Source organism: Condylura cristata, unplaced genomic scaffold (assembly GCF_000260355.1).
Source record: "Condylura cristata isolate star-nosed mole 26May11 unplaced genomic scaffold, ConCri1.0 scaffold00024, whole genome shotgun sequence".
NCBI lineage: Eukaryota > Metazoa > Chordata > Mammalia > Eulipotyphla > Talpidae > Condylura > Condylura cristata.
The window spans coordinates 31,961,443-31,974,768 of NW_004567125.1; the positions used below are offsets into that span (position 1 = coordinate 31,961,443).

The 13,326-nt window shown below is 44.4% G+C and overlaps 1 protein-coding gene across 1 annotated transcript; it reads right to left on the minus strand.

The window, feature by feature from the left end:
- Positions 1-12,076: 12,076 nt before the first annotated feature.
- On the minus strand, positions 12,077-12,897 carry LOC101623573 (olfactory receptor 1F1-like). The gene is given in 3 exon segments (XM_012728933.1): positions 12,077-12,425; positions 12,427-12,597; positions 12,599-12,897. Coding segments are annotated over 3 exon segments (819 nt in total).
- Between the last annotated feature and the right edge of the window lie 429 nt (positions 12,898-13,326).

Consider the following 13,326-nt stretch of genomic DNA (forward strand, 5'->3'; position numbering starts at 1 on the left):
CTAGAAGGGCACATTCTCCAAATTTCAAGTTGCAATTTTCACTCTGTAGCTGCCAAGAATCACCTCTCATAGGCATTTATCAAATAAAGCCTGCTTCGATCTGATAACGTTGGCTTCCTCCCTTTTCTAATAAGTTTTCCATTGAGTACATATACCAATTATCCTGAAACTTACTTACCCTGAAATAAAGTGAAGACATTTACTTGATGGTATTCTAACAGGGTGGTCCCCAGGAGAAGGGGAGGTTCCAGGTTCCCTGCTCTACCCAAAGGAGGGTGGAGCTGAGCAGGGAGGAGAAGCATCTGGAGAGGAGACTGAAGACAAAGGAAGCAGGATGCAGAGCCAGGAGGAGACCTGAGAGAGGCACATGGAGCAGAGACATGTGAAGAAGCGGCTCTTGTTTCTTGGTCCATGACTAGTTGAAACAGATGTGGGTGAAACACTCATGGGGAGGCTAACTTTGGCAGCATTTATCTTGATTTTGATTTTGCTCTTCTTCCCAGAACTTGTCTGGCCATTTCTGAACCTTTTCTATGGGCCCCTGCCAGAAGGTGCTTTAGGCTTGTAGTGGGCTTTCAGGCCTTGCTTTGAGCCAATCCCTTTTGGGTGGACTTATACCCACGAGGGGATGGGTAATTTTGGGTATTTGCTTTAGAAACTTTTCTATATTGCACATTAATTGTATTAAAATTCCTTTCCATTAAGTTGTTACAGGGCACGGAGAGAGTGGCACCACTGAACCCCCAAACCTGCCTGCTCTAAATAGGTTCTACCATCTGCCGCATCAAGAGAAAACATATAAGACTTTAATGAAAGGGAACTTTAATACAGTGAGTATACAATACGGAGACAAAGAATATAACTTCTAAATCAAACACCTGAAATTACCCATCCCCCCATGGGCAAAAGTCTACCCAAAAGGGACTGGTCTAAAGCAAAGCAAGGCCTAAAAGGCCACCACAAACTTAAAGCACCTCTGGCTGGGGCCCATAGAAAAGGGTCAGAAATGGCCAGACACGTCTGGGAAAAGAGCAAAATCAGAATCAATATGGGTCTCTCACCCACATCTCTTTCAGCCAGTCCAGGCCCAAGAAATAAACACAGTTTCTTCATATGCCTCCCTTTGTTCCATGTGGCTTCCTCAGGTCTCCTTCTGGCTCTCCATCCTGCTTCCTTCCTCCTCGGATTCCTTCTCTTTTCTTTTCTCTGCTCAGCTCCACCCTCCTTCTGGGTCAGGCAGGGAACCTGGAACCTTCCCTTTTCCTGGGGACCACCCTGTTACAAAAGGTCTTAGATGTTTTGTCTTGACGCAGTGGATGGCATAACCTATTTTGAGTGGGCAGGTTTTGTTACAGGGCACCGCAGTGCGAACTGGGGTGTGGTCCCAAGAGCTGTTTCCCAAGTGAGAGAGCCCGTTGGACAAAATGGCTCCCTATTTATCCCCCAAATTCCCAGAATTCCTGCTTAGCTCCGCCCTTGGGTCCTCGCAGTTCTCTCCCTGGTGCTTCTGGGAGTTGTAGTTTCCAATCACTAGAGTGGAGGTAAAGTCCAGAAAGCTGGAGTAGGGGTTGGAGTCCACCAAACTCTGCAGAGTTCCTTTAGAAAATCCTTCCCCTTAACAGTTTGAGGCTTCGGGGGGAGCCCTCACCAAGTTGTACACTATAACTATATAGGGAAAATATACTGGCAAGGGGCTACAAGATGTTGGCATAGAAGGAAGCTTTGGTTGTGGGAATCTGAGGAGGGGATTTCCAGCCCTCTAGGTCACTGGGCCATTCAGATCAAGTTCTCTGAAAACAGCAGGCTTCGGACCTCTATGCAGTGGGAGGGCACAGAATTCAAGACAGCACCAATCCCTCTGGCCTCAGAAACAGACGCGTTTTGGCCTCAGTATAGGGGAGTTGCACGAAGGGGTGCCCCTCCCACTGCCTCTCCCCCTGCTGCCCTTATAGCTTGTGCAGCTAGAGGAGAAGCCCATTGGCCAGAGACACAGGGCAGTCCAAGTCAAAGTTTTTTTAGTCCCAGCAGGTCTGGGCTTCTGATGGCCCATGGGGTGCCCCTGGAGCTGGCAGGGTGGCGGCTGCCTCCACCCTAAATGGAAGGCTGTTGCTCACCAGGGGTCTCCTGTGAAGGGCAGCGTGCACAGTGGGTCAGTGACTACACACGCGGTGCCTACATGAGGCCCCAAGGGTGGAAGTGGATGTTCATGGAGACCGGTAGAAAGCTGACGAGGAGGAGGGAGGTAACCTAAACCAGGAGGGCTGGGTGAAGGTGCCTCTGGTCAACTGCAGCCTGTCAGCGCTGAGGAATTAGTGGGAGGGCCCATAAGGGAGTCTGAACTTCTACACCTGGCAGTGAGTCCTGGGGCCAGTTAGGGTTAATTAGGCAGCTTCAGGGAAAGCACAGGCAGGGACTTCAGGGAGTTAAAAGAGGCCTCTGAAATAAAGGTAACAAAAGGGATGAAGGAAGCTCAAAGATAAGGGCAACAAATTCTAAAGGGGTTAATCAAACACCCAGGACCAAAGACAGTAGATATTCCTGGACAAGGGCTATAGAAAGGGGGGTTGTCTGGTAAGGGCTGTGAGGCAGGAAGATCCCCAGAGCTGCACAGCCTGAGACCACTGAGAACTAACCAATCACAGAGAGGCTGACAGAACTTTAGATTCATTAGGGAAAGAAGGTCTATATTCCCTGAAGCACAACGCCACATCGGCTTCCTTGCCCCTCCCTGGCCTCGCTTCACAGGCCTGGGAATTCCTTTATTTCTCTTCTTTTTCACCTTAGTAAACCTTTTCTTTCTCTAAACACACTTGTCTCTTCTTGCGTGCTTGCCTGAGCATCTGAGGAGTTCCTGCTGCAGCTTCATGAGACGCCAACTGTGGTGGTCTAGTGTCTGGGACTTAACACTGCCGCTGCAGCCTGGGATCTGTTTCTGGCTGGGAGACTAGGCCTGAAAACCTGAAGTTATGGTATCAATAGCACCCCAGGCCAAGATGGAACACTAGGCAAAGCTCTGTGAGGGTTTGGAGGAGGAAAGTAGGGTAATGAAGTGATACAGACTCAGCACAAATCCCAACCCTACTGAGCTGGTGGCCCTTGAAGAAATGCAGTGAATGGTGATGGTGGTGCCCGCAGGGATGTGAGGTCCAGAGCGCCCCTCTGGGGGATGTGCCCTGGCTCATCTCCCCATGAGTATATTGGGGAGTGGGGTGATGTGAACGTGAAGGGGACACAGTCAACGGTGGATTTGGGGCTTCAGCAATCCTGTACTCAGCATGGGAACTTGGCCTCCAGGAACTGGATCTTGTCCTGTCCCCTCTTGTCCAGCCTGTCTCCACTTAAGGAGGATATAGTCTGTTTTTCCCTCCACTTCTTAGTGGAAAAGTCCAGCAGTAGAGACACAGTCTCAAAACCAGGGAGAATACAATAAGTTTATTTTCAACCTACAAAAGCCCCTAAGCTGTGTGTGTTTGGGGGGAGAGGGGGCTGTTTCCATCCTCTCCTTCCAGCTGCTACCAGCTCTGTGCAGATTCAGCCATAAAATAGACAACACCCTTTGTCCCAACCCCAACGCCACCTCCCCGTCATATCACAGTGTTAAGTTAGAATGTCTGCACTCTCCTTCCCCCAACTCTGCTCTGGGTTCAGCCATCCTGTCTGGTGGGCACCAGTGATGTCTGTCCCCACCTCACCTGGCCTGGTTGGGGCCTTGGGAGCAGGAAGTCCAGGTGGTGGACACAAGGGCTAGGGGGGATCTAGAGGCACTATGTCAGCTGGGTTGGGTGCCCCTCACTCCTATAAGAAGGATCCAATAATACTGGCCATGTGCTGGGGTTGGTTCACTGAGTGATTGCCCCAGCTTCCACAAATGGAACTGCTGGGGAAGGGAGGAGATTCATGGTCGGGCATAGTCCAGAGAAGGAGCTCAGCAGGCCCTCTGTGCACTGACTGTCAACATGGCTGCTGCCTCAGTGGTGATCTGTGGGCTAATGTCTGAGCACAGTTGTAAGAAGCTCAGCCACGGTGCCTGGTAGGTGTCAGGCCAGACCTGGGAGGGAAGAGTGCAAACTCTGGAGTTCTGAGCCATTCTGAACTGTGAAGTAGAGCTAGGCTGGGAGGGAACCTGAAGTGGGATGAGGGGTAAGGGTGCTTCTAGTTATTATGCAAGACCTGTCTCAAAAAGACAGCACTGTTCACACTTGGTCCTGCCTTGACAGTACCTTTAGGTTCTGCTGGGTGGCCCAGCTAGCCAGGTAGGCTTTCTGATTATTGCAGTTTGTGGATAGATGTGCTAAAATGCCAGGTAGTCCCTGGAATGTAGGCAAGGGTCAAGGTCAACCCATCTCCCTATGGGGTCCCCACTGATAATGATAAGTATGGCCTGTTCATTCTGAAGGATAATGTAAGTCCTATCTTTTTATTAGACTCTCTGGTACAGTTCCAGTGGAGAATGCTTCCGAATTATTGCTGAGTGGGTGGTAGAAGTCTGGCTCCACAGATAGTGCTTGGTCACCACCGGTGAGAAGGAAACTCTTGGCTCCCCACTACATGTTTTCTGATTCCACTATGGAGAGCCCATCAGCTAACTTATAGCCTCACAAGAGCAGAAGTGTAGGCTCCATCTGGACTTGAATTGCGTGGAGGGGGAGACACTTCTTGTTTGGATGCATCACAGTGACTGATGGTGATGTGAATTACCCCCAAATTCATATGGTGGACCCTAGTCTTCAGTGGGATGGCCTTTGGAACTGGAGTCTTTGGAAGGTATTTTTGTCTTGAGTGTGGCTCTCTGGTGAGTGGTACTGGTACTCTAATAATGAGAGACACAAGAAAACTTACATTCTCTGTCTCCTGTGGAAACAGCAAGAAGATGGCTGGTTTGCAAAACAAAGGGCCGCTGTGGAAACCAAACAGGTAGGTATTGAGTCTCAGACTCAATAGATGTGGTGGAGGATTATGGGAGCTTTATTGGAGATGTAGAGTGGGAACATGTATCTGAAGATGTGTGAGCCTGTACCCCTACATCATATACAATGTTGTAACCCAACATTACCTCAATTAAAAAAAAAAAAAGTACAATTTAAAAACCTGTGAGAAATAAACGCATGTTGGTTAACCCACCCAATCTATGGAAATTTGGCAAATGCAGTGGGATTATTTTATTTTAAAATAATTTCTTTGGACATCACCAACATGGCTACAAAGGGATACTGAGGACTGAACTCTCCCACATAGCAACTAATAGGGATAAGTAGCTGTGTATTCCTGGCACTGGACCAAGTTGGTATTCCCATTAAAGCAGAGGAAAGGTGAAAAAAACAAAAAAACAGGGCAAAGAAGAAAAGAAAATCAATGACCCACAACCCTCCTACCCACTCCCCACCCTCAGCACACTTTGCCTAGGAGAGAAGGAGAAAAAGTTTGGAAGCCGCGAAGAATCCTGGAACATCATAAGGCACAGAAAGTGACAGGAGGGCAGACAGGGGCTGGCTGAGGAGCCTTTCATTGTGGCCTTCTCCAACACCCACCTCCCCAACACACACACACACACACACACACACCCTTCCCAGGACCTGCAGGAGTAAGCCAGTTCCGGGAGACGTCTCTGCCGCCACCTAGTGGTCAGAACAAAATCACCACCCATTTACACCTGAAACCGGGAGGCTGAGCTGAGGTTATTCCAGGAAGGAGGTACTTTTTAACCACACGCAGGAGAGGCAGCAGGAGGAAACTTGTAAGACCAGTCCTATATTGGGGGCCTCTAGATACCACAAACCCTAAGGTGGAAGGAGACCTCAGGAGCACCCACACTTGCCCAACTACCTCAGGGGATTAGAGCACCGAACCCACAGTGGGGACTTTGAGAGACTGTTGGACACTCCACAATTCATTCCTCAACTCAAATCACATTCTATATCCTCCCTCAATATGCCAAAAGGGAGAGAGCAGACTCTGGGAGAACTACTCTACCCATTCGTAAGCCACTCGCCAGCAGACCAGACCAAAACTGCAAGGACTAGCTAACTGAGAGCCATCAGAGGTCTGAGAAGCAGTTCTCCCCTACCTGTTTACATCTTCGTTTGTTTGTGTGTTCCCTTACTGGTCACTTGGTTGTCTTTTCTGCCTTTCCTTTTTTACCACCTCTGTTTTCTGTCTCCTCTAGTTTTCTCCTTTCCCCCACTTAACATTATTACTACTTTCTCTTCTCTGTCACTTCCCCTGTCTTTCTTCCTCCTCTTTCCTCTCCCCAATACGACCCTTACTTCTTTCTATCACCTCCCTTCCCTTTACCTCTCTGAATCATCCTCCTCTTCCCTCTTATCCCTTCTTTCACTCCTTATTCTCTTTTAATACTGGTATTCTTCTGAGACACACCTAGAGGGCCCTAGTAGTTCCACAGAGAAAAACATCCCACCCAGCTTGCAGGTACCACCCAGAGACTAGGCCTCAGTTTGTTGCTGAGACTCTTGACTACTATTGGCTTGGATGTCAGATCCCCTCCCAGAAATGCAGGGGATCCTGGAGAAAAGCACAGGTAAGGACAATATCTTCCATAATCAAAGAGTGTCCAGACGTGGATCCAGCCACAGTGGCTCAGACATCAAGCAAACATTTCCACACCTCAGCAAGAAAAATCAGAAGTCATGCCCACCAGCACCAGTGGTACAGGGACACTACAAGCAAAGCAAAGTCAAAGGCTAACAACAGTAAAGAAAAAAAATACAACTGATCAAGCAACCCTTCCAGAAACAATACACCACAGAAAGAAAGTCAACCTCCAGAAACTGGTAATATGGACATAAAAGAATATCTCCAACAAACAGAATAAGAATTAAAAAAGGCCATTGTGAAAACAATTAAAAATGTAAGAGAAAATGCAAAAACCTATAGAAATATAATCAATGAACTGAGAAAGAAAGTGAAGGGGAAAGAGAAAGAAAGTGAAGGAAAAAAAGTGAAGAAAAAAAAAAGAAAGTGAACGGACTAGTGGAAGGGCCCAAGAACTCTAGGAAAAGCCATGAAGACAGAATAGAAAAATGGAAGAAAGAATCAGTACTCTTGAAGATACAGGTGTACAGACATAAAAACAGCAAAAAAAAAAAAAGAAAGAAAGAAAGAAAGAAAGAAAAACAAAAAGAAAAGGAAAGGAAAGGAAAGAGAATTACAAAATAAAAAGAATGAAAAACACTTCAAGAATTTTCTGATGCTGAGAACAGAAAATATAAGAGTCATAGGTGTCCGAGATGAGAGATCAGGGAGCTGAAAAATTGTTCAAGGAAATAATTTAAGAGAACTTCTCAAGCATGAAGAAGGAAATTAAAATAGAAATAAAAGGAAGCTAGAAGAACACCAAATTACCACAGTGAAAAGAAAGCTACAGCAAGACACATAACATTAAATTACCACAGATCCAAGATAAGGAAAAATTAATGAAACTGACATGGGGAAGAAACAGATAACCTGGTTTTACAAAAGAAAACCAATCAGGCTGACATTAGACTCTTCCAAAGAAACACTATGGGCAAGAAGAGAATGGAGGGATATATTCAACAAAACTCCACATCAACAAATTCCAACTAAGAATACTCTTCCCCAGGAATTTTTCCTTCCTCTATAATGCAAAAATGAAAACCTTCCAGACAAACAAAATCTCCATAAATTCATCACTACTAAATCCCCACTCTAAAAAATACTACCAAAAAAAATTTTAAAAAAATAATAAATAAGGAATCCTAGACTAAAACCAAAAGAGGAATTAATAGGAAGAACAGAACAGGGTAAGGAATAGAACCACAATAAAACAAACAATATGGAAAATATGGATGCTAGTGTATCAATATTAACTCTAAATGTAAGTGACTTAAAGTCATCAATAGAAAAACACAGAATAGCAGGCTGGATCAAAAAAAAAAAAAAAAAAGAGAGAACCCAGCCTTTCTTTGTCTGTAATAATCATGTTTAACTACAAAAGATATAGTTTGAAAACAAATCATCCCATGGTCATGGATTGGAAGAGTTAATATTATTAAAATGGTCATTCTACCAAAAGCAATTTGCAGATTCATTGCTATTGCAATAAAAATTTCAATGACAATATTCAAAGGAATAGAACAAAAATTGATGTAATTCACACAGAGTCACACACACACACAAAATAACCCAAGCCAAGGCTTTCCTGACTAAAAAGAAAGAGAATGGAGGTCTCACATGCCCAGACTTCAAACTATACTACAAAACCATAATAATCAAAACTACGTGGTACTGGAACAAGAACAGACACATAGACAATAGAAAATAAGCCCATAGTTTAATCAAAAAAACTGATCTTTGACAAAGGAACAAAGAATATGCAGTGGAACAAAGAAAGTCTGTTCAACAAATGGTGCTGGAGAACTGGCTAGACTGCCACCTCACACCATGCACAAACACTAACTCAAAATGTATTAAAGAACTAGATGTATTTCCTGAAACCATCAACTATATAGAAGAAAAATTAGGTGAAACACTACATGACATACACCTCAGTCACATCTTTAAAGACACATCACTCAAAGCAAAGGTAGTGAGGAAAGGATAAACATCTGGATTACATAAACTTAAAGAACTTTTGTACAGCAAAAGTGACATTAACCAAATAAAAAGACACTCCAATGATCAGGAGAAAAATTTTGCACACAACATTAATGATAAGTGACTGATCACAAAGAGTCATAAAAAGCTTATGGAAGTAAACAATCCAAACAAAAAAATGGACAGAAGAGCCAAAAGACACTTCTCTAAAGAGGAAAAGGAAATGGCCAATAGGCATATGAAAAAGTGTTCAACATGATTTGTAATCAGGGAAATGCAAATCAAAACCACAATGAGATACCACTTTATGCTAGTGAGAATGGCACATATCAAAAATAAAAACTAACAACAATAAATGTTGGTGAGGGTGTGGAGAAAAAGGAACTCTCCTACTGATAGGAATGCAAAATGGAAAGCTGTGTGAAGTTTTCTCAAACTGCTAAAAATGGAACTTCCATATGATCCAGCAATTCCATTCCTAGGTATCTAGGAAAAAAACTCACTCACTCAAAAGGTCATCTGCACCCCTGTGTTTATTGCAGCACTTTTTACAATAGGTAAGATAAGAAAACAACCCAAATGCCCAAAAATAGATAACTGTATAAAAAAGATGTGATATATATATACACAATGGAATATTAATCAGCAATCAAAATAGATAAACTCATGCCATTTGCAGCAAAATGGATGGAGCTGGAAGGGATCATGCTTAGTGAAATAATCCAGAAAGTTAAATAAAAATACTGGATAGTTTCACTCTTAGGAAGAATGTAAAGGATCCAAATAAGGGATCAGAAGGAAAATGTAATTATAATAAAGTAAATATGAAAATCAATGGGCAAATATAAATCAGAGACATTCTGTGGGGGTTGAGGAGGGAAGTAGAATTAAAACAGGAGTGGGGGCCCTCCCTGGTGGCGCAGCGGGTTAAAGCACAGCACTAAGAAGCTTAAGCCACTTCCGCATGAGTTCGATTCCCACCTGCCCTGGAGGAGATCCACATGGCGAGGCAGACCTCTCCTGACCCGCCCGCTGCTCCCCTCAGCAGTGTACTTCGTAGATCTGCCTGTTCTGCTCCCCGCTCTGTCTCTGGTGAACCCTCTCACCCTCCGCATCTCTGGTCTGTACCCCAGTTCTATATGAATAAATATTAAAAAAAAAAAACAGGAGTGGGAAGAGCACAAGGTACAAGGGTGAATTAGTGGTAGAATTTCATGGGGCCATAACAGAGATGAAAAAGCATACATTATACAAAAATGAAGAATGATGTAATAAATATATATAATTACATTTTTTCGATAATTTTTTTGTACTCATCCTAGTATAAGCTTGGGGTGCTAGTTGTGTTTTCTCAAGACACACATTTACATTAAATATGTTTAACCTTTTAACGCCTAAACTAGTCTCGTTTATCAGTCATGTAAGCACATTATCTCATTTAATTCCTTCAACACCCTTATGTTCTAGGTGCTATAATCTTAGTTGTTGTTGTTGTTGTTTTTAATATATTGTTTTAAGCACTGCTGTATTTTTTACCTGACTGCAGAACTATGTACTCTACTGGCCCAGGAAGGGACAAGGCACCTACTCTTCCTCCTCATCACTGCAGGCACCCCACCCAGGCCCTTCTTTGAATTCTTTTTTTTAACAGGGCAGGGTGGTGACCCCATAATGAGAGCAGAGGGAGAAGTGCTTCTGGGCATCCAGTTGGCAGTGAGGGGCCAGGTGGTCAACACCTGCTCATGGACCCACTGCGGCACTGACACCTCAGGACATGAGAGGATGAAATGCCCAATTTGAAGACCTGGGTTGCAGGAGTCTCTCCAAGAAGTCCTGATCTTTGGGCCCAGCTTCAACTTGACCTCCTCTAGCACCCCAATCCTGACAAGTGGTGCATCAAGGAATTGCCTTCCAACAGAGGCTGGGTCTTCCTCTTCCAGTGTCAGGACTCCTGAGCAGCTCTGAGGACATTGGCCTAGGTAAATTTGACCCTCCAGACTTCACCTGTGTTCCAAAGTCCATACTTGCTGATCAGCTTCCACTCTTGGTAGAGGTAGGAATTCTCTAAGGGTCTCTGCAGGGTCACATAGGTTTTAGGACAAATCCAGCTCCCAGACTCTGCATGTTGGTTCCAGTCACATTAATTTTATTTTTCATATGAGGAGATAAAGCACAAAGGATTAAGTGATTAACTGAATCACTTCCCTGGTTGCACAGAGAAATCTGGCTATGATGGTTGATCTGGATACGAGGTTGATTCAATAAGGGAATATCCTTCCATGCTGTGTTCAGGGGTGGCCACAAAGGGTAAATGGACAAAGAAAAATGCTATAGATGGCAAAACCAGAGACCATAGTGAAAATGGTCAGTGGAGTCTCTCTAGAGAACTGAAGAATTTACTCTGCTTTAAAGCAAATTCTTCTAAAATACTGAAGTGAAAGGGAAGGTAAAGAATTACATTTTATGAGGCTAACAATTCCCTGATATGAAAAACAGAAGACATTAAAAAAAAGAAAGATCTCTCTAATGAACTTAGATATAAATATTCCACAGCAAGATACTAGCAAGCAGAATTCAACAATAGACGAATCATACACCATGATCAAATGGGATTTACTCCAGGGATGCAAGGGTGATTCAACCTGTGCAAATCAATTGAAGCAATTTTTCCACATCAGTACGAAAGGACAAAATCCTCATGATCATGTCAATAGATCCAGGAAAAAACATTTCATAAGATCCAATTTTGATCAAAATACCCAATTTACAATAAAATCCATCGATGATAAAAATGCCCATTAAAGCATAATAAAGGCCATATGTGACAACTTAGAGTTAGCATCATACTATTCAATGGTGAAAAATGAAAGCTTTTCCCTAATTTTTAAATAAACCCTGCCCCACAGGGTTTATTATTCGATTATTGTGATTAATATACACTGGGTAATGGAAGTTTCAAACAAATGGTCTTTTAGCTTACAAATTATTAAATTTTGGGATAAAAATTTCATCCTGTGTTTTAGTCAGATTTTGGGATACAAACTAAATGGGATCATCTTTCTGGAACAGTAGGACTTCTTCACAGTCAGGTGTCAGGGGATTCCATGGGTGGGAAGGAGTGTGATTTTGGTAGCTGCAGGGATGTATGGTGGACTACTAACTCCTCACAAAAAACCCACGTTTTTATTCTGTAATAACAGAAGTACAGTCCAGACATCTGGCTGATCACATTTCCCACCTCCCTCACAGGTAGGTTAACCCAGTGTGGAATGTGTGAAATACATAGGACTTTCTGATGCAGTTTGCCTCCCGTGCTCTTTTTTTCTGTCCAATATAGAGTTTGAAGTTTTATCCTTCTAGACAACAATCATATCCTTGGAAATTAATAAGACCTAGACATGGAGAAGCTGGTCTCAATGATTTAAAGAAACAGAATCACTCACTTACGTAGAACCCGTGTGTGTGTGTGTGTGTGTGTGTGTGAGAGAGAGAGAGAGAGAGAATGCTACAGATGAAGGGGTTCAGCAGGGGGGGTGACCACGGTGTACATCACTGCAGCAGCTGTGTCCTTCTGGGAGGATGTGGGGTTGAAATAAACCCCAGTGAGTGTCTCATAGATCAGGGACACCACAGAGACATGAGAGCCACAGGTGGAAAAATCTTTCCACTTGCCTTTTGTAGATGGGATCCTCATCACGGCAGCAAAGATGTATATGTAGGAGACCAGGATGCCCACAAAGGGGAAAAATAGGGGCAGTGTACCCATGGTGTTCACTATTGCATAATTGAAAAAGGTGTCAGAGCAGGCCAGCTTCAGCATAGTGCTGAGGTCACAGAAGAAATTAGAAACCTGTGTGGGTCAGGGCATTCTCCAAGGCTGCAGTCCAGGATGCTGTCACCAGGAGGATACAGACCAGTGGTGTCACAGACATGGCATAGTGCAGGGGGTGACAGATGGCAGAATAGTGGTCATGAGCCATGGCAACCAGCAGGAAGCAGTCGATACAGATAAAACAGATGAAGAATCTGGGTCAGGCACCCAGCATAAGCAATCCCTTTGTGTCCTGTGACATGGTTGTCCAGCATCTTGGGGATGATGGTGGAGGTGAAGCAAATGTCCACAAAGGCCAGGTTGACCAGGAAGAAGTACATGGGGGTGTGGAGTCGGGTGTCAGTAATGATGGCCAGGATGATGAGCAGGTTGCCCAGCCCTGTGGGCAGGTACATGCTCAGGAAGAGTATAAACAGCAGCTGCTGCTGCTTGGGGTCCTTTGAGAGGCCCAAGAAAAGGAACTCAGAGACTTGGGTGAGGTTGTCCCCTTCCATGGTCATCCTGTATCAACCAGAAAGGCAAAGGAAGAGCTGTCTATGGATCCCGACCAGGGCAGCTCCTCCAGCACAGGTTAGGTCACTTTAGTCAGCTCTCCCCATTTTCTCCTGAAACAGGAACCCCCACTGTGTTTGCTATCCCACTTTATACACCATAGCCTCCCTGCAAGATAGCTTCTGCATTTGGTTGACAGTTCCATAAAGCTTACTGTTTATCACCTCTACCACCAGTACCTTGACGCCCCAGGAGTTGCATGGTCACCGAGGTAGCAGATCCACCTGCTACAGGGTAACGTGAACTACAGGAAACTGATGCCCTGGGGTCCTCTTAGACAAGAGACAGGGCCTACTGAAAGAGAACTCTTGGTTCACCACCCTGATGAGGTTTTCCTAGGGTGTGTTCTGTAGTCTCTCAAGGATGCCTAG